The sequence below is a fragment of the Typopeltis vanoorti genome, chromosome 18 (genome assembly GCF_054136105.1).
Source record: "Typopeltis vanoorti isolate ZY-2024b chromosome 18, IOZ_Tvanoo_1.0, whole genome shotgun sequence".
Taxonomy (NCBI): Eukaryota; Metazoa; Arthropoda; class Arachnida; order Uropygi; family Thelyphonidae; genus Typopeltis; species Typopeltis vanoorti.
In genome coordinates, this window is record NC_143566.1 from 2,300,100 (window position 1) to 2,319,383 (window position 19,284).

Below are 19,284 nucleotides of genomic sequence, written 5' to 3' on the forward strand. Positions count from 1 at the left end.
CGTGCCATTGGTTAACCGTGGTTTTGACAACTTAATTTATATACCACTTTACAGATATTGACAATTATTACATCAATATCATTAATGAACAGAACCCCTTGATACACTTTGAATATTAATCCACAAGAAGAAAAAAAAAACTACTTTAGTATCAAGAAATGCGAGCGTCGCGAAAGCATGCTTGCTATCAACACGCTCTTATAACAACAATTTATGAACTGAAGCAAATGAACTCTTTAAGCTAAATCTTAATAGTGAATAGTGAAAACTTGAATTATATTCATGGTATGTGTTAACTCTAATAAATATTTCTCAAAAAAGCCACCATCATTATTCTGAAACGCCTTCCAAAACACTGGAGCTTCTTCAGAGTGCACTTCACGAATTTCAAGTTGTTTAAATTCTACAAACGAGTTTATTTACATCAAAAGATGTTTTGAAACAAATATTTTTTATGCTCGTAAAAGTTACTTAAAAGTAATTCATATTTCTTTTAGTTCGAAACTGATTCGTCTTTCTTGGCGTGAAACATACGAAGGGCGCCACATGGAAAGTTGTAAAAGCATGGGAAATTTTGCGCACGTTTTGAACACATGAAACATAAGTAGAATATTTCAACAACAAGGTGATCTTCTCTAGCCTCAGTTTTTAAGTGCTGATATCCTAGAATCACATGTTATGACGTAAGTAAACATTTGGTTACCTTGAATGCAAGTTTCGGTGCTACGTAGCGGTGGTGTGATAGAAGAGTCTGTGGCTTTTTGAGTATTTCCTCAAAATTAAAGTATCAGGTGAGTTTTGAAGAATTTTTATTAAAATATTGACATCCTATGTAAATTAAATTTGTAACAGTTTTTTTATGGATAATAGGCATATATTTTTATGGTTTATTATATTTTCTGTTACTTTTTATTTATATTATATAATATTATTTTGATTAAGGAAGGACTTGTTATGTCGAATGATGAAAATATTTTTAGTAAATAAAATGTCATTGTTGTTGTTAATTGCATATTTTTAAAAATTACACGCAACTTTCATTCTAAATTAGCATAATATATTAGCCATCATAAACTACTTTTTGGGGTTTCTCAAAATGTCTAACGTATTAGATTAATTTGTTCATCTTTACGCATGTAACCCCGCTCCCACTAGAAAGATGACAATAAAATTTAGTGGTCGTCTTTATAACAGTTTATTCACACTTTTAAAATTTCCTTCATTTCTCACTATTTACATAAAATAGAGGAAGGAAGGGGTAATACGCCTCATATCTTTTCTGGATAGACAGATTTCAAAAAATTTGGCCTTTAGAGTCTCGGTTAAGATTTTTCGTATTATTTCATTTTTAGTTAAAATCCGCCTATCTTTAACAGGAAAATCACGGCCGAACGACATGAAAGTGCACACAGCTAAATGTTACGAATGGTAATAAGTGAAAAACCACGGTAGATACGCCAGAAACGACTGTAGGTTCAGTTGGCATGATAACGATGATATGAAGATAGATTGAAGGAATGCAATTTGCAAAGCCCCATGAATAGGAGGAGGAGAGTGGTTATGAATGAAATAATTTGATTAGTAGTTGTTATCAGGTTAAGCTGTAAGATCTTTTTCATAGAATGGGAGAGAGTGGTTGGATAGATTGAGGCCATCCCCTGGAAACTATAAGGAGAGAGTGAAGAGAAGATTCTTTGAATGTAGAGTGATTGGCGAGTTGATGTGGACACCTTGAATGAGTTTAAAGCACAGTGTGATGAGTTTTGGTTGTGAGAGTGTGTACTTCCCACAATGAGTCTAATGACATCCATGGATGTTTAGCATTGGTAATTAATCCAGACCTACTGAATGTCTCCCCCCCCCCAAAGTTGTTACCTTTATCATCTTTGATCTCTTTTACGGTACTCTTTTTTTTTTTTTCATTTCTAATTTTTATTTTTCATTTTTTTTTTTTTCAGTAATCTACAGATCATTTAATGTCTTTGTGATATTTATTTGCCCTCTTGTGATGAGAGGGCAAATACATGTCATTCATCTGTTCAAATGAGTGTCCAAAGACTCAATTAAAAGAGAACCTGCTGTCACATGCAGAGTTCCATGCTTTAAACTCTTTCAGATCTCATTACACTCTCAAGCAGTGTATTCTGCTCCACAACAACTATTAAAATTTTTTTCTAAGTCTGAGCTGTGTGCCTCAAACTCCTTTCTTGTTTCTAAACTTGCCACATTCTCAAGCCATGCATTCCACTTATCAACTGCTTTCCTTGCAGAAAATTTGCTTCTCGTTTCCTTGTTCACATCTTCCTTGTAGAACTTTCCAGGATTGCCTCTTGTTCTTCTTCCACCGTTGTATTAAATATCTTTTCCACATTAATCTATTATCAACCCTTTACCAACTTATAGGTCTCAGTCATAACTCTTCTTCCTCCTCCTGTCCCTGGCTCAGCAAAATGCATTTCGTAAATCTTTCTACATATCTACCATTCTAGAGGTAGGAATGTTAGATATGTAGACACCACCTTAGTTGTCTCTGATATTAATCAGAGATATGTAGTTACATCACACATCAGTTGTCTCTGATATTCATCAGCATATTCATCACCTTGAAATCTGGTGACTAAATTTGCACATCCATATGCAGTCCCAGCAAGGCCTTATACAATGGAGCCATAAACTGTTACCTTCCCCTAAATTTTAGATCCTTGTCCAACATCATCCTTTATCTCCTTCACAAGCTGCATAGTCTGCATCCCATTTATGCTTTACAAGTTTCATTCTTTACACCTTTTCAGCATTAAAAAGGTAGCTTACTCATCTGGCCACTCACAGGATCTGTTAAAATCCTCCTGTAAATTAAGGCCACATCTACTCTATTCCTCATATTTACTCCATCTGAGTGTCAACTGCATATCCCTATTTTAATCTCTTTCAGTATCATTAATACATTCCTGCAAGATAGTAGTGACTCTTGTCTTCTAGGGTGTCACTCTCCCATAAAAATCATCAGATAACTATCTAACACCCAGTAATCTATCTCATTAATGAATAATATAAGCACATAAACACAAGAAAGATATCTAATTAGCCAAATATTTCGGTCTGAAAATTGCAGACCATCTTCAATATTTCTTCATATCATATTTCTTCAGAATTCTTGATTGTCTAATCAGAAGAGCCAAAACTAATTGTTCTACTTTTAATTTTCTACAGAAAGAACTTTCTACTATCCAACAACACATGAAACTCAATGGCTTTTCTGAAAAGAGTACACAACATCTAATCGATTCTTATAATCCACCACTAAACAACAAAGATTCACTACATCGAGTTCCAATTCCATACATATCCAGGATTTCAGAACCTATCTCAAGAATTCTGAAGAAATATGAGTTAACAGCTCCGTATTCACCTATTAACAAATTATCTTCCCATTTTCCTTCTAAAGACAAACGCTCAACTATGTCTCTTCCTGGAGTTTATCAAATTCCCTAGTTTATCAAATACCAAATTCCCAACTGTGATCTCTCCTATTTTGGACAAACTGGATGCTCTCTTGAAAAAAGAATCCAAGAGCATCAATCCTCCATTCATCACAACAAACCTGAAAAATCTGGATTGGCTCAACACAGGATTGAAACTAACCACAACATCCTTTGGTCAAAAACTCGCCTCTTACATAGATCTCACTATAAATTTGAACGTTTATTCAAAGAAAGCATAGAGGCATTACTCCATCATCCTAACCTGAATCGGAATGATTATATATCTGTATTAAAAATCTGTGAAAGTCTAATCAGGATAACTCATTAATTCATATTAATTTTGTTATTTAATATTATTAATTAATATCTTTATTTCAATCATGTCTCTGCTTAATAATATTCCCTTTAATACTTAGTGATATAACATCACGCAGCTTGTTCTATTTTTAATGATTTATTGTTAATGATAAATGCATGTAAACACAAGAAAGATATTTAATTAACCAAATATTTTGGTCTGGAAATAGCAGACCATCTTCAGTGGTATTACAAGAACAGTTTTAAAACTGTTCTTGTAATACCACTGAAGATGGTCTGTTGATGATGTACTTCTGTGGTTGCTGTTATTCTATGGTGCAGGTGGACAAGGGACTGGATTTTTTCTTGATACACGTCTTTTACGTAGCCCCAAAAGAAAAAGAAATCCATTGGAATCATGGGACTGCATGGTGGCCAAGCAACGGGACTTCCTCTGCTTATCCATTTTCCTGGGAATCGGTTGTCAAGCACAGTGTGCACAATCACTGCATAATGTGGCAGGGTCCCATCCTGTTGGAAAATGAGGCCCTTCACATTTTCAATCTGGGGAAACACAAATTCTCTAGCATATCCAAGTATGGCTCAACAATGTGATCATGTATGATGCCCCACCAGACGTTGACTTTTGGACTGTTACCGACAAACTCCACCAGTTCTTGAGGATTTTTTGACCCCCCCCCCCTCCACCAGACAATTATGGTGATTCACAACTCCATGCACATGAAATGTTGCCTCATCAGAAAATAAAATGCTCTGGAGGTAGTTGTCATGTTCATCAATGAGGTTTAACATGTTGGTCACAAACTGAACTCTTTGTTGCCTACTAACTCTGGAGGTAGTTGTCATGTTCATCAATGAGGTTTAACATGTTGGTCACAAACTGAACTCTTTGTTGCCTATCAATACCTTGAAGACACCCACCTAATAATTGACCGTCAGTATGAATTCTGTTGCTGCCGATCAACAGGAGATCTGCTCATATATGTTGCCCATCTCTGGACAAATACCATGGAGAAGTTTGGTGAATCTCAAGTGGTTGCACTTGATATCTCCAAAGCCTTTGACCGGGTCTAGCACAAAGTCTTACTAAGCAAACTACTATCATTTGATCTGACCCACGACTTCTGTAGTTGGATTGCCAGCTTTCTGTCTGGATGCACACTTTGTGTGATGGTGGATGGTTCCCTGTCCTCTCACCATTCAATTAATGCTGGAGTTCTACAAGGTTCTGTCCTCTCACCATCCATTTTCCTGCTATATATCAGCACCCTAGTTCAGTTGACCTCAATACACAGTTTTGCAGATGACAACACACTACACTCCCTGCTTTCATTTGATAAACCTTACCCTACACAACTCCCCTCAACCTACAGAACATCAGCCACCACCACCACCCTCAATTCTGATCTCCAAGCCATCTTACAATGGAGTTTGGATAACCTCATCAATTTCAATGTGAATAAAACCCAGTTGTGTCCTATTTCCCATAAAAAAGAACCATTTTTCCCCAGTATCCTTTTTGACGATACCCAAATTTCCAGACAGCTCGAGACCTCTCTTCTTGGAATTACCCTCACATCAAATCTCTCCTGGTATAAACACATCACAACCATTGCATCCTCAGCTTCAAAAAACTAGGATTTCTCTTTCGCTCAAGATGTTACTTCACCCCTGAACAGCTGTTAACATTATACAAATCATAAATCCACCCAGCTATTGAATACTGCTCTCACATATGGGGTGGGACCCCTAAAATCTCAAAATACTTGACTCAATACAGAGGAGAGAGCAATTAGACTTATTAATGACCCATCTCTTACCAATTCTCCCCCCCCCCCCCACTTTCATTCAGACCTTTGGTTTCTGCAGTATATATATTCTACAAATATTTCCATGGGAAATGCTCATCTGAAATAACATCAATAATTCCTCCACTCAGTACTAAGCTCATTGGAACACGTGCAGCTGCTGCTCAACATCCCTTCACAGTACACCTAAAAAAAAAGAACAAGTTTCTTCCTCCTCTTCATCCCTACAACCTGCACTGTGGAACAATCTCCCCCTGCTGTGTTTCCCAAGGAATACAATTTATAGTCATTTAAATCAAATGTAAACAAGTTTCTCCTTTTCCAATTCGCTACCCATGCACGGTACTAATGTACTATAGGTTGATCAACCAACTTCTTGTGTATGGGTGAAACATAATCAATAAGCTGGATGTGATGAACAAGCTGCAGTTTATAAGCAGGAAGTTTCAGTCTCTTGTGAACAACATCATGCACTGTTCATTTAGGAATGTTTGATTGACGACTTGAACTACAAACTGAATGTTTTGGGCTATGCTGGAAAGACAGTCGAATTCTTTCCACATTTTTCACACTTGTTGTAGGCCTACCTGTTGAGTGTCCTTTTAAAACACTTTGTTTTCAAGAACTGTTGATATCACTTATGGATGTTTTTGTCACTCAGAGTCTTCCTACCATACTCTTGCCTGAAATTCCTTTGGACAGTTGTCACTGACTTCGTTTCTGCAAGTCATAACATACACACTGTGCTTTCTCTTGTGGCGACGCCATTTCTGTAGCACAATGCATTTGTACAACTTTCTGGTTTGTCAGCGCTGCTATCAGGCGACAACATTTGAACTATAACTTGAATATTGTTGTTTCACGAATATGCTCAAAACACCATCGTACACGGTGGTCCAAATAGAAAATACTTGTGTTATAAACCTGGAGTTTTCTTTTTTCAGACACTATATGTATAAATTAAAATTATTTAGAAAAAAATATATATATGATTTTATTTTTATACATTTTAACAATTTAAATATGCATGGTGTTCAGATGTAAGCTATAAGAACTGGGTTTTGTTTGTGATGGTGAAGTGCAATTTTCGAAACCGTAGAGTATTTTTTTTAAATTTATTTAATTTTTGTGAAAATAAAATTGCTTAATAGAATAAAATGAGTAAATAGTTTAGAAAATTTTGATTATGTGTATATGTTTGTATATTTGACAACTCCAAATTAATATTTATGTAAACTTTTATTTTAGTTCCAGTTCACTATGAGTAATTTGGGGAATAGTGAATTTTCATTGGCTGATTCAAATTTTCAGGCAGAAAATAGTGATGAGCAGCCATCAACACAAAAATACACAGACATTTCAGAAGAGGAACTTTCAAGGTAAGTTTATATAAATAATTGGGACTGCAGGCTGTTGATGTTTTGAAGATTTCATTTGGTTTTGCATTCAGTTACCAAAGACAATACAAATCATTATTGTTCTTTTGTTCAATGTTTGTGACTTAAAAAAATTAATACCATTTATTATTATTTTATTATTATTATTATCTCAAGACCTCATGGAGTCACACATCATCTAGGAGGTCCTTTTTGTCATACACACATACCTTAAACACATTGAAATTCTCTGGAGATACCACAATCTCAGGTAATGCATTCCAGTCATTCACAACTCTCCATGCAAAAAACCTGTTTCTCACTGCCCTGATCACACCTCTTATACAGCTGCCAGGGATGACCTCTTCTTTCCTCCCAATCCCCCACCATCTTATGTTAAAATCTCTTCAACATTAATCCTATAACAACCCCTTACTAACTTGTACATCTCTACCATATCAATCCTCTATCATATCTCCTATCAACTAGACTCTGCAAATTGCATTGTCTCAGCCTTTCTTAATATTCAACATTCCAGAGATCAGAAACTATTTTTGTCAATCTCCTCTCTACCTTCTCCAACATATCTTCATCCTTTTGAAAGCTAGGTGATCAAATCTGTGCACAGTAGTAAATGTGTGGTCTAATTAGAGCCTTACAATGGAACAAGAATCTCCCTACTTTTACAAATCAGTGTCTGCTGCATTATTCCCAGAATTCGCTGTGTTGTTCTCACAATTTTGGCAATATGTCCTCTAAATTTCAGATCCTTATCCACCATCACCACAAGATTTCTTATTTCCTCCACCTCCAACAATATATCCCCACCAAGAGTAAATTCTACATTCCATCTTGGTTTTCCAAATTTTAAAACCATTTTGCAACATTGAACTGGTATTCCCACTCCTGTGCTTATTCACTCAGTCTATTCACCTCCTCTTCTTAGGCCACAACTTTTACTCTTCTCCTCTTAGTTTGTCCCAACTTTGCATCACCTGCAAACAATTGAATATCCCCATTCAAATCTGGCCCAATATCATTAGCTTACAGGTTAAATAGCAATGGCCCTAAAACAAACCCCAGATACACACCACTAACGACTGTCCTCTTCTGGTATATTGCTTCCCCATACATAACTTGCTAATACCCATCAGATAGCCAATCTACAATCCAAAGCATTAGTGAAATATCCAACTCCATCTGCTCTAGTTTGACTATCAACTTATCATGCGGTAATCTATCAAAAGTCTTTGCAAAGTTAATGGATATTATATTACTGTATATCCATCTCTTGCATCCAATGCTGTTGTCACCTTATCGTAATAAACAAGTACATTACTAAAACATGACTGACCTCAATTTAGCAAATCCATGCTGTCCATCAAACATAGCACCATTGTTGTCAATCCAATTCTGAATCCTGATTCTCACCAGTCTTTCCAACACTTTAGGATTGGCCTATAATTTGATGCTTTACTTCTGTCACCTCCTTTATGAAGTATTAGAGTCTTGCTTTCCTTCCATTCCTTTGGAACTTGATCCAGTGTAAGACTCATATTAAATAAATATGTCAAGGCAGATGTCATCTCCCTGGCATATTCCTTCAAAATATGCAGTGATATATCAAGTCCCACAGCCTTATTAATGACATTCTTAGTAAGCATCTCCAAACCCATAATTCAAATGTATCTATCTTCCTTCTTTCACTCTTCCATACATATCTATAATTCTCTTCATTTTGCTCCTCATCTGCCTCATCTCTTTCCTTATCTTCACCAACTCACCTTTCAAATCTTGCATCCTTTTTTCGCTATCATTCACTCTTTATTTTATCACCAGTTACACACACACACACACACTTGTTCGCATCAAGTCCACTCTTCACCTTAACCATTAACTGCACTTTTTTTTTAACGTCATTATTGCCTACTTTGTTGGCAATTTCACTCTATGCCGTATAAATTATCACTCGCTTTATCAGCAATCGAACTCTTTTCTGCAGTATCATTTCCGCATTTATATACTCCCCGTATACGGGAATAAAAAAGGCGTTAGCTGAATTTTTTAAAAATAAAAAAAATGGATGAGAACTTTTTGATCACCCTGCAGCCCTGACCTCATACCTAGTGACTACCTCTTGTTCCTGCATATAATAATAATTATTATTATTACGGACAACTCCAGGGAGTCCTTAGACTCATCGAAGGAGGCCCTAAACATCATGTCCACACAACTATTCAACTTTCTCACAGTATCATACCTTGCTTTGAACTCATTCACTGTCATAGCACCCACAACAGACTCTGGCAGCTTATTCCACTCATTTACCACTCTAAAAGTAAAGAACCCAGCTCTAACACCCTTGCTAACCACACTCTTGCCCAGCTTCCATAGATGTCCCCTAGTTCTCCCACCACCAGTCCTGATCTCAAAAATATCCTCTGAATTAATCCTATAGAAACCCTTTAGCAATTTGAATGTCTCAATCATATCTCCCCCTTTTCTGCCTATCAACTAATTTCTGCAACCCACAAATCTTCAACCTGTTCTCATAAGGTTCATTCCATAGACCTGCTATCATCTTGGTCACTCGCCTCTGGATCCTCTCTACCTCCTCCCCATCACGAAGAAACCTCGGTGACCAAATCTGGGCACAGTAGTCGAGATGAGGTCTTATCAAGGCTCGGTACAGAAGTACAATAACTTGCTTGTCTCTGCCCATCAAAGTATTTTTCAACAACCAAGTGAGTTGATGAGCTGATTTAGCCACTTTTGCAATGTGCCCCATAAACTTCATTTTCCTATCCACCAACACTCCCAAGTCCCTAGCCTCAACAATCTCATGGAGTACAGTTCCACCAATGTGGTATACTGCTGCTAATCTTTTCACCCCAAAATGCATAATCTTACTTTTGTCACATTAAATTGACATCCATTCTCCTTAGCCCAGAACTCCAATCTATCCAAGTCTTCCTGCAAGATTTTGACATCTTCTGCATTCACTATTGCCCTACCTAACTTTGCATCATCAGCAAACAAATGAACTGTTCCTCTTAGATCCTTCCCTATGTTGTTAACGAAAAAATTAAATGATAGTGGTCCAAGAACAGAACCCTGTGGCACACCACTAGTAATAGGCCGTCTACTCACAGGACTCTACTCCTGAATAAACTGCTCTCTGATATATCTCCATCAACCACCCACCTATCCATCTCACCAACCCTATATCAATTCCCATATGTTGTAGTTTACAGATTAGAATTCCATGTGGTATTCTGTCAAATGCCTTAGCCAGGTCCAGCAGTATCACTGTAAATCCATTACCCTTATCCAGTTCAGCTGTCACTGTGTTATAAAACTTGAGCGAGTTACTGAGGCATGATCTACCCTTCACAAAGCCATGCTGTCCCCCCCCCCCCCCCCCGTACAGTATCTCATTATCATCAATCCATTCCTCTATTTTCCCTTGACTACTTTCTTCTAGACCTTGACAATGACTCCTGATATGCTGATCGATCGGTAATTTGCAACAGTAATCTTGGATCAATCCTCCTTTGTGCAGTGGAATTATTTTCCCCTCTTTCCACACCTTCGGGACTAAACCAGACCCAAGACTCAAATTAAACAAAATGGTCAAGGGCATTGATAATTCTTTAGCCGTTTCACATAAGACCTGTGCCAGTATACCATCCAATCCCACAAATGTATTCACATGAAGGTTCTGTAATAGACTATTCACCTCCACTTCATTCATCACAATTCCCGTATAAACTAATGGTTTGTCATTTTTTCAATGTCACCACCTGGATGATATACTCTTGCAAAGTGCTCGCTCAGTAATTCCACTATATTGACTGATTCAGTGACCTCCTTACCATCGTTATTCCTTAAAATCATTCTGCCGTGTACAGTTTTTTTTTGCTTGCAGCATATTGAAAGAACTGTTTGGGATTCTCTTTAGCTTGCATACTAGTTTCCTTTCATAATCCGCTTTTGCTTTTTTTACCACACTCGTTACCCTTCTGGCCTGCGCTTTATACCGTTCATGTGGCTGCAGGTCACCTTTCTCTTTAAATTCCCTCCACAGCTTCTTTTTTTGCAACTCAAGCTTAATGGTGTTATTCATTCACCCCTACTTGTTTTACTATTCGGACCCTAGGTATACAATCAGCCATAACTTCCTGTAAATTTTCCTTGACCATTTCCCATGCTTTATCGACATCCAGCCCTTGCAGTTTTACATGCCATGGCACTGATCCAAGCAATCTCCTAAGCTTGTCATACTTGCCAGCACGGTAATTCCACCTATACCCTGTCTTAATCGAAAATTCCACACCTTTAGCCCCCTCCCAGGTCAAGACCTTATGATCACTCTCACCAATAGGTGGCAACATGGTCATATTCATTACAGCCAAATTCTCAGATGCTATTACCAGGTCAAGTACTCTCAAACCCCTAGTATTTTCACTTACATGATGTCTCAGATAGTTATCCCTTAATAATTGAATAAAATCCATTTCCTTCCTCTCATGTGTCCTCTCCTCCTTCCAATCAATGTTACCATTGTTGAAATCCCCCATAATAATTACCCTCCTTCCACTCATTTCATCAATTTGTTTATGCATACTATCTCCACCATCTATTCCATCACCTGGTCTATAGCAGCACCCAACTATGTATTTTGTTCTGCCAGTCTCAATCTCACACCAAATAGCCTCAAATGAGCTCTTTTCACTATCCTGCAACACAACTTCAATTCTCCTTGGCTGCAGTTCATCAGCTATCATCAATAACACTCCTCCCCCCCATTTTATTCTCTCTGTCCCTCCTAAACACACTATAACCTACACATTCTATCCCACTAACTATATCATCTTCCGTCAGCCATGTTTCACTAATGCCAATAACCTGTGACCAGGAAGAGCCAATCAAGGCTAAAAATTCTTCTTTCTTGTTCCTAATACTCCTGGCATTAGTATACATGGAATGCAGAGGTCCCTTTGTCCCACCCCTATCTTGATGCGTTATTTTAACTATCCCATTCCGATTTCTTTTCCTTAGTACTGGCTTGGGTACATTATATACCTTCCTACACTCAACTGTCTCACTGATGTCTGCATATCCACTCCCCCCCCCCCTTGGTAGTTCTAGTTTCCCTGGTTCTGCACATCCATTTTCGCTTCATTCAGCAACACTTTTTCCAATCTCTGCACACCAAATCCATTCAAATGTAGACCATCCATCTTGTATAAATCCTTTCGTCCATCAAACTCATTCCACACCATGCCGTCTGCATAACCTGCGCATAAAGTCATTTGAGATTATGGCCCTCCTTCTAAACTCCTCTCTGTCATACCATGGCAACAGAAGTGGCTCTCATCTCAGCTCTTTGAAGAAGATGAGTAACTGAAGAACAATGTGACTCAATGGTTGAACTCACCGGCAGCAGACTTTTTTTGACATGGTATGGGTGCCATCATACCAGAAATGCCAGGAAGTCTATGGCAAGTATGTGAAAAAATAAAGTATTATATAGGCATTTTAGCATATAATAAAACTTTTTTTTTCTTTAGCAGTTTTTTAAAATTCTTCACTGGACTTTATTTTCTGGACATGCATCATATATTCTTGGTTTAATGCTTTATCCAGGTGTATGCATAACTTTGTTTGTTTACGTGAAGTGTTCCTCATGACAGGGCTACTTGTTTATAGAGGCTAATGATTTCATATCAATTGCCTTAGTATCCCATAATGCAAAACATATCCTTTTGGGTATATGTAATGCTATGCATTATGGGAAGGACGACTAACCAGACTGGTTTAGACCTTCATTGATGTCTCATTGTCACAGCTACTGATGAGTGCTCATGAAGATACTTCATGCACAAACTTTGTATGCTTACATGTGGATAAAACATTAAAAAGGAATATAATTTCCTGGGATCTTTAAATTATGTATAGCCAAGTAAAAAAACTTTCAACGCTTATCTGATCCGGAGTAATTTAATAATAAGGTGACACAGCCTTTCACTACTTGCATATGGGAAATATATGATTTCAGCATTGCTTAAACCTTGGTATCCCTTCTGGGTCTGGTTCCCACTGGTGAGACCTCATTCTAACTTTGTTTGCTAATACTTCGATAAAGGATTAAACAAAGAATATAATTTCTTGGCATCTTTAATTTATAATTTATTGATGGTAGCAACTGATTCAATAGATGGGAATCTTATACATTGTAAGCTTCTCTTTAATCTGATTTTATGACTACTACTTTTTTATTTTTTAATGCAAGTTGTACCCATGAAAGATTGTATAGTCCACTGTACCTCGCATTGAGGGGAAAATATTCTGACAGTCATCAGAAGAAGACAGATGAAATGGTTTGGACACATGGAGAGGGCTAATGGCATTCCGAAGCAAGCACTAGAAGGAATTATTCTGGGATCAAGGGTTAGGGGCCAACCTAATTAAAATGGACATATTCCTCCCTTTCTCAGCTGACATCAAGAACAAGAGACCGAGATGATTGGAGGAGGCTAACAAAGAATATCACCTACCAGCCATGAGTGACCCAGAGGTCCATTTAGGACTACTGGAGAGAAGATGACAGCAACAGCTCTGCAGAGGTATATTTCTTTATTGTTTACTGTCTGGTTTAGTGTTTTTGAAACTGCAAGTTGCAACCTGTTACTGGGGAGTGAACCATTGTATCATATAATATAGATTTCATAGCTTTAACATGTTCACACTGGACTGGATCACAGTGTGACCCTGCCCATCTTGAACAGCCAGAGTTCCCTTCAGGAGGAAACTTCAGGTTTCCCTTCAAGAGGGAGCTTACTTGGTGGTATATTATGTCCCTTCCTCACTGAGCAGAGGCATTTTTCCAAGATTTTACATATAAATGGCATTAGTTTGAATGTTTAATTAAATTTTAATTGTAAAATTAGTATTGTGTTAATGTATAGTGTCTCTGAGTTAGGAATTTTTTGTCATTATTCCGAGTTTGGTCATTTTCTTTGCAGATGTCTCCAGTTTATGGTAATTATCACTACATATAGTGACAATTAGTGTAAATCCCCCCCCCCCCTTTCTATTTGCATGTGGAGGGAATAATTTCATTCATATTCTAAAAGAATAGGTGTAGCAGACAAAACTCTGTTTATTCCTATGAATCAAAATGAATGTTATCTTTTATAACAAGCACACCTGTGGCATTGTATAAAAGATTTTCTTATTTCTGTTTTTGTCGATTTCAATTTTTTTTTCTTTGTTGTATTTAAATGTTAATAAAATATTCTTTTTTTTTTCAGGGTTACACAGTGATCAGTAATCATTATGTAGACATACTACCATGTTAACACTTTGAGTCCTATCAATGTAAATATACATCGATCTCGCATGAACTCAGAATCCCATCGATATATATTTACATCACTAAATTAAATATTCTGAAAATAATAATATGCTTGAAATTCATTATCAGACCATACTGTAGTTAAATTTGAACCTTCAGCTTCATTATCCATGAGGATGGTTATCGTTTATCAATAAAAAGGGAATTTATATTAGAATATTGTAATGCCTGCCCATTGGCTGCATCATGTACGGTCGCACGTGTTCATGTGCATATTACATCGCATCATAACTCTGGCTACTCCAATCTAAACAATTTAAGGGATTCACGACACTCTTCTTGTGATCTGAGAGATCAGTTTGAATTTCTCTGTCGTCATGGACAGGACCCAGTGATGCCCAAAGCAGGGGTGTAAAACGGTTCTTGAGCGAATGCAAATTAGAACAAATGCTTGAGGAGATAATCAGTAATGAAGGATTTGAATTAGATGATTGGGCTGATGGTGATCTCGAACAAGAGGAAGCAGATCTTTCCACAAATGTGAGCTCCAAGTCAAGTGACAGTGTTGCAGAACTTCGAACGAGGGGTGACCAAATTCGAGACCATCCAGTGAGTCATGTTCACGATTGCACGCGAGGTCGTGGCATTTCAAAAACTGAATGGCCTAATTGAATAATTTACCACTTGACTTTTGTGGCGAATAGTGGATAATTATAGTGATGTACACCCCTATGGAAAATGATATTTTTATCATAATAATAACATACATAAATTTTATTCATAATTTTCATTATTTATGTAACATCTAAGCAATATTTTGACTGAATTTGTTGATTTTTGAACACTAAAGAAGTAAATATAAGTAAATTAACTTTTTATTTTTTTCAAAAACCTTGATTTCTTGCAACCAGTTTCTAGAGCCCATATACCACATGTAAAACTAAAATTTTGGTTCCAATTAATTGTCAAAGATGCTAACTAAAAGACAAAAAATAATTATTTGGATATTCCATAGAAATACTGCACAGGAATTTTTTAAATAGAGCTAAAAATGGTCAGGACAAAGGGATTTTTAAGTCTCAGTAGGTCTAGGACTCAAAGTGTTAAAGAACTTAGTTTAATTAAAAGAAAATTTGATGTTTTGACCTTTATACCAAGTTCATCTTCAGGAATACATGTATATTACATTTACATTATATATATATATATATATATATATATATATATATATATATATATATATATATATATATATATATATGCACAATGAATCTCAAGCAGCATTGGTACATACTATAGTGGGCTGAGAACTGTTTGGTCAACTGTTGACCATTGCCTGATCTCTGGTGAAAAAAATGATCACCTAGCCAAGAAACTAGCAGTGGCACTTAAGGAGTTGGTAGGTTATTCTTCCTCTTACATAAAATACTGTATAAAGAAAATTAAAAATGTTATAGTCAACATTGAAGATTTAAGTCACTTTTCACGTTACAGCCCTTTTTATGAATGTATCAGTCACCAACTTAGAAGAAAATTTCCTCCTGACATCACAGCCCTCTTTGTTCACTTCCTTCAGTCAGATTATTTCATGTGGCAAAACTGTTTATGCTTTTTGGAGGGTTTAAGAATGCAGCACTGTTTTATCTTTGTACAATCTTATCACATTATGTGATAAGTTTTTATCTGTTTACATTACCACATAAAATTTAAAATGAAAAATTTTCTGAAAATGAATGTAAATTCATTTTAATTATATTTCTTACTTTTCTGCAAGGTTATTAGTTTTAAATTTACAAGTGTTAAATTTACTTAACTAGTTTTGTATGATGTGCTTCTATAAGTATTTGGATGCAGTGTACTTACTGATCACACTTACATAGGAAAAGAATTCATTTCATCATAGCTGAGGAAGGTGAAGAGGAAGATGACATGACTCAGACTTGCACAACTTCAGAAATTGAATCCGAAGTGGTTTCAATTAAAACTGAGGAGATTACAAGACCTAAAAAACAACCTCGCCAATTCAGGTAAGAGAAATTGTCTCTTATACTTACTTTAATTCTTGCTTTCCTGGTTAGCTGAGAGTGGGTTGTATTTTTGCTTCTCTTCCCAGCTTATAGGTTGTGTTCAAATCCCACTTCCGACACGAATGTTTTTATGCGACACTGAATTTCATAGCCTCCTGTGAAGTCACTGCCCTGCTTATCTAGAGGCCTGAAGTGGCACCTCCTTGGAAATATGCATTAAAATCAGAAAAACCAACAAAAGTTAAATAGACTTCAGTGTTTTTTAGCCATACGAATAATTAAAGGATACAAGACAATATTTATTATTATTATATTATTACGTGACATGTCTCCAGGGAGTTCAAAGACTCATCAAGGCAGGGCACCTACTCTACAAATCTCTGTCTCTGCCACTCAATCCACCAACTATAGCAAACTACATCATCTACACCAGTGCCATCTACTGCCTATCACTAGTATTTTCACAGATGATCACAAACATCCATGCCCACGGTGGGATTCAAACCCACAGCCTTTTAGCTGGAGAGTGGATACTCTAACCACTTGGCCAAACAAGGTCAGCATTTTGGTAGCTTGCGTTATTGCTGGTCTATTAGCGATCTGCCTGAAAACGCAAGAATTTTCTCTTATATGGGAAGTCACTTTCAGAAGATATAACAGAAATAACAGAAGAATCGGACTTGCTTCTTTTGGACGACATTATTATTTTTTATGTGATAAAATTTTTATCAAGAACATAACATTAAACAATCGCAAGGTTTGTAGACTATAAAAATTGTGTATGAATGGAGACCACGCGAAACACGTAAGTGCTTGTTCACAGCACGTGCGACACTGGCGAATGCGGTAGGCACCGGAAAGATACGACTAGTGGTGAGGCGTGAAGTGGGACGGGAATAGGTACATATAAGAAACCGCATAAGTTGGGGTAGGACTGTATTTCCATGATTTCTCAGTTATTTGTCTTATCTGACCAAGAAAACCTCTAGCAAACCTCTACATGGAAAATTTTAAAAATAATGCTTTACAAAACTGGCACAAAAAACCAAAAATATGGCTCTGCTATGTAGACGATATCTTTATCATTTGGCCAGGAACAGCATCAAAACTGACTACATTTCAAGACTATCTTAATAACTTACATCCTAACATAAAATTCACTCTGGAACTAGAAGAAAATAAAAAACTTCCTTTCCTAGAGATCCCTATAGAAATAACTGAAAGAAAAAACAGATTATCGTTCTCCATCTGTAGAAAACCAACAAACACAGGAAGATTTCTGCATGCTAATTCACATCACCATCCGAAGCAAAAAAATAGGCCTAATAAAAACCTTAAGGGATAAAGCATACAACATCCCCAGTACAGAAGAAAAATGGAAAGAAGAAATACAATACTTAACACAGATCCTACAACTGAATGGTTTCAATACTAAGTTAATTAAGAAAATTCTCACTACAGCACCTACAAGAAATTTAAATAAACAGGATTTCAAGAATGCAGACACCCTTCCTTATATCAAGAATGTAACAGATAAATTAGCTAAACTTCTCTACAAATATAACATAAAAGTGACTTTCCTGCGACTTGAAAAAATATCAAGATCTCTTCATTCTCCGAAATCTCCACATCACCCAATGAAAAAACCCGGGGTTTATAATATTCACTGTTCCTGTGGCATCTGCTATGTGGGCCAGACAACGAGATCGGGAGAAATCCACATGAGCGAACATCAGAAGGATGTACAAAAAAAGAGAGAACATAAATCGGGATTGGCATTTCACACAACCTCTACCGGTTATGATGTACTCTGGGATAGAACAAACATGTCCTATATAGATAAGAATTGTTTCACAAGAAAATTCAAAGAGGCAGCAAATATGATTAAAATTCCTATGCAATGCAACAAAAACCTAGGTTTGATTTTAAATCAAGTTTGGTCATCTTTTATTAAAAATTTACCAATATCAGACCTCGGACAGAGTGAGTGTGAACCACAGAATGCGACAACAAATAGCATTGTCTCCAGCTAACACACATTAATGGTTGTATAGATCTGTTATTCGTTTTTTTAGCGAACTGTTGAGATGTTCACAATGCCAACAAATGCACTAATTTTCGTAATTTCTAGTAGTTTGTGCTTTAAACTTGGTTCTCTTTACCCCTGAAGATGTTAGTCTAACGACTAACGAAACTTGTCGGGTATTGTTTTTAGTACTTGTTTAATTTTAAAAACAGTTATCTTTAATAAAAATGTGGTCACAAAACCGGAATAACTACATTGAAACCTCTATTTAGCTTGAACATCGTTTGCTTATTTCTCTTCCAGAATTTTTTCCCTTAGTCTCTTCTCATATATGCTTGCATAAATCTTACCTGGAATACATCATCATCATCAAATTCCTGCCATGTACCCTCAAGGGGTGTACAGGATATGATAGTACTACATGAAAAAAATTACATCATTTTTAATTTCCTATCTACAATTTTCCTCCAAATCAGTCTGTTACTTGTCAAGACTCCAACATTATCAGATTTTATATTTCTATCGTCTAAAGCATTTTGTACCGTATCAATCCACCTATATCTTGGTCTTCCTCTGGGTCGTTTTGCTGCCAACCTGGCAGAGAACACTTGTTTTGCTAATCTTTCCTCGCCCATTCTGTTTAAGTGACCATACCACCTGAGATTAGCTCTGCTAACGCATTCCTGGATGCTGACAATGTCAAGTTCTTTCCTAATATCCTCGTTTTTAATATGATATTGCCATTGATGCCATCTGTTCATGCCTATAATCTTTCTCAGGACTCTCATATCCGTGGTCTCTAGTCTTTGGTCAAGTGTTTTACTTCTGACCCAGCTCTCAGATCCATAAGTTAAAACTGGTTTGAACACTGTCTTGTACACAGCTAA

The 19,284-nt window shown here is 36.6% G+C and overlaps 1 protein-coding gene across 1 annotated transcript in view; it reads left to right on the forward strand.

The window, feature by feature from the left end:
* Positions 1–639: 639 nt before the first annotated feature.
* ACC (acetyl-CoA carboxylase) overlaps positions 640–19,284 on the forward strand; it is a 1,393,224-nt gene continuing 1,374,579 nt past the window's right edge. The window contains exons 1-3 of the mRNA XM_090408519.1: positions 640–791; positions 6,857–6,987; positions 16,225–16,371. Coding sequence (XP_090264645.1) covers positions 6,869–6,987; positions 16,225–16,371 — 266 coding nt within the window. The 5' untranslated portion in view covers positions 640–791; positions 6,857–6,868. The remainder of the gene's footprint in view (positions 792–6,856; positions 6,988–16,224; positions 16,372–19,284) is intronic.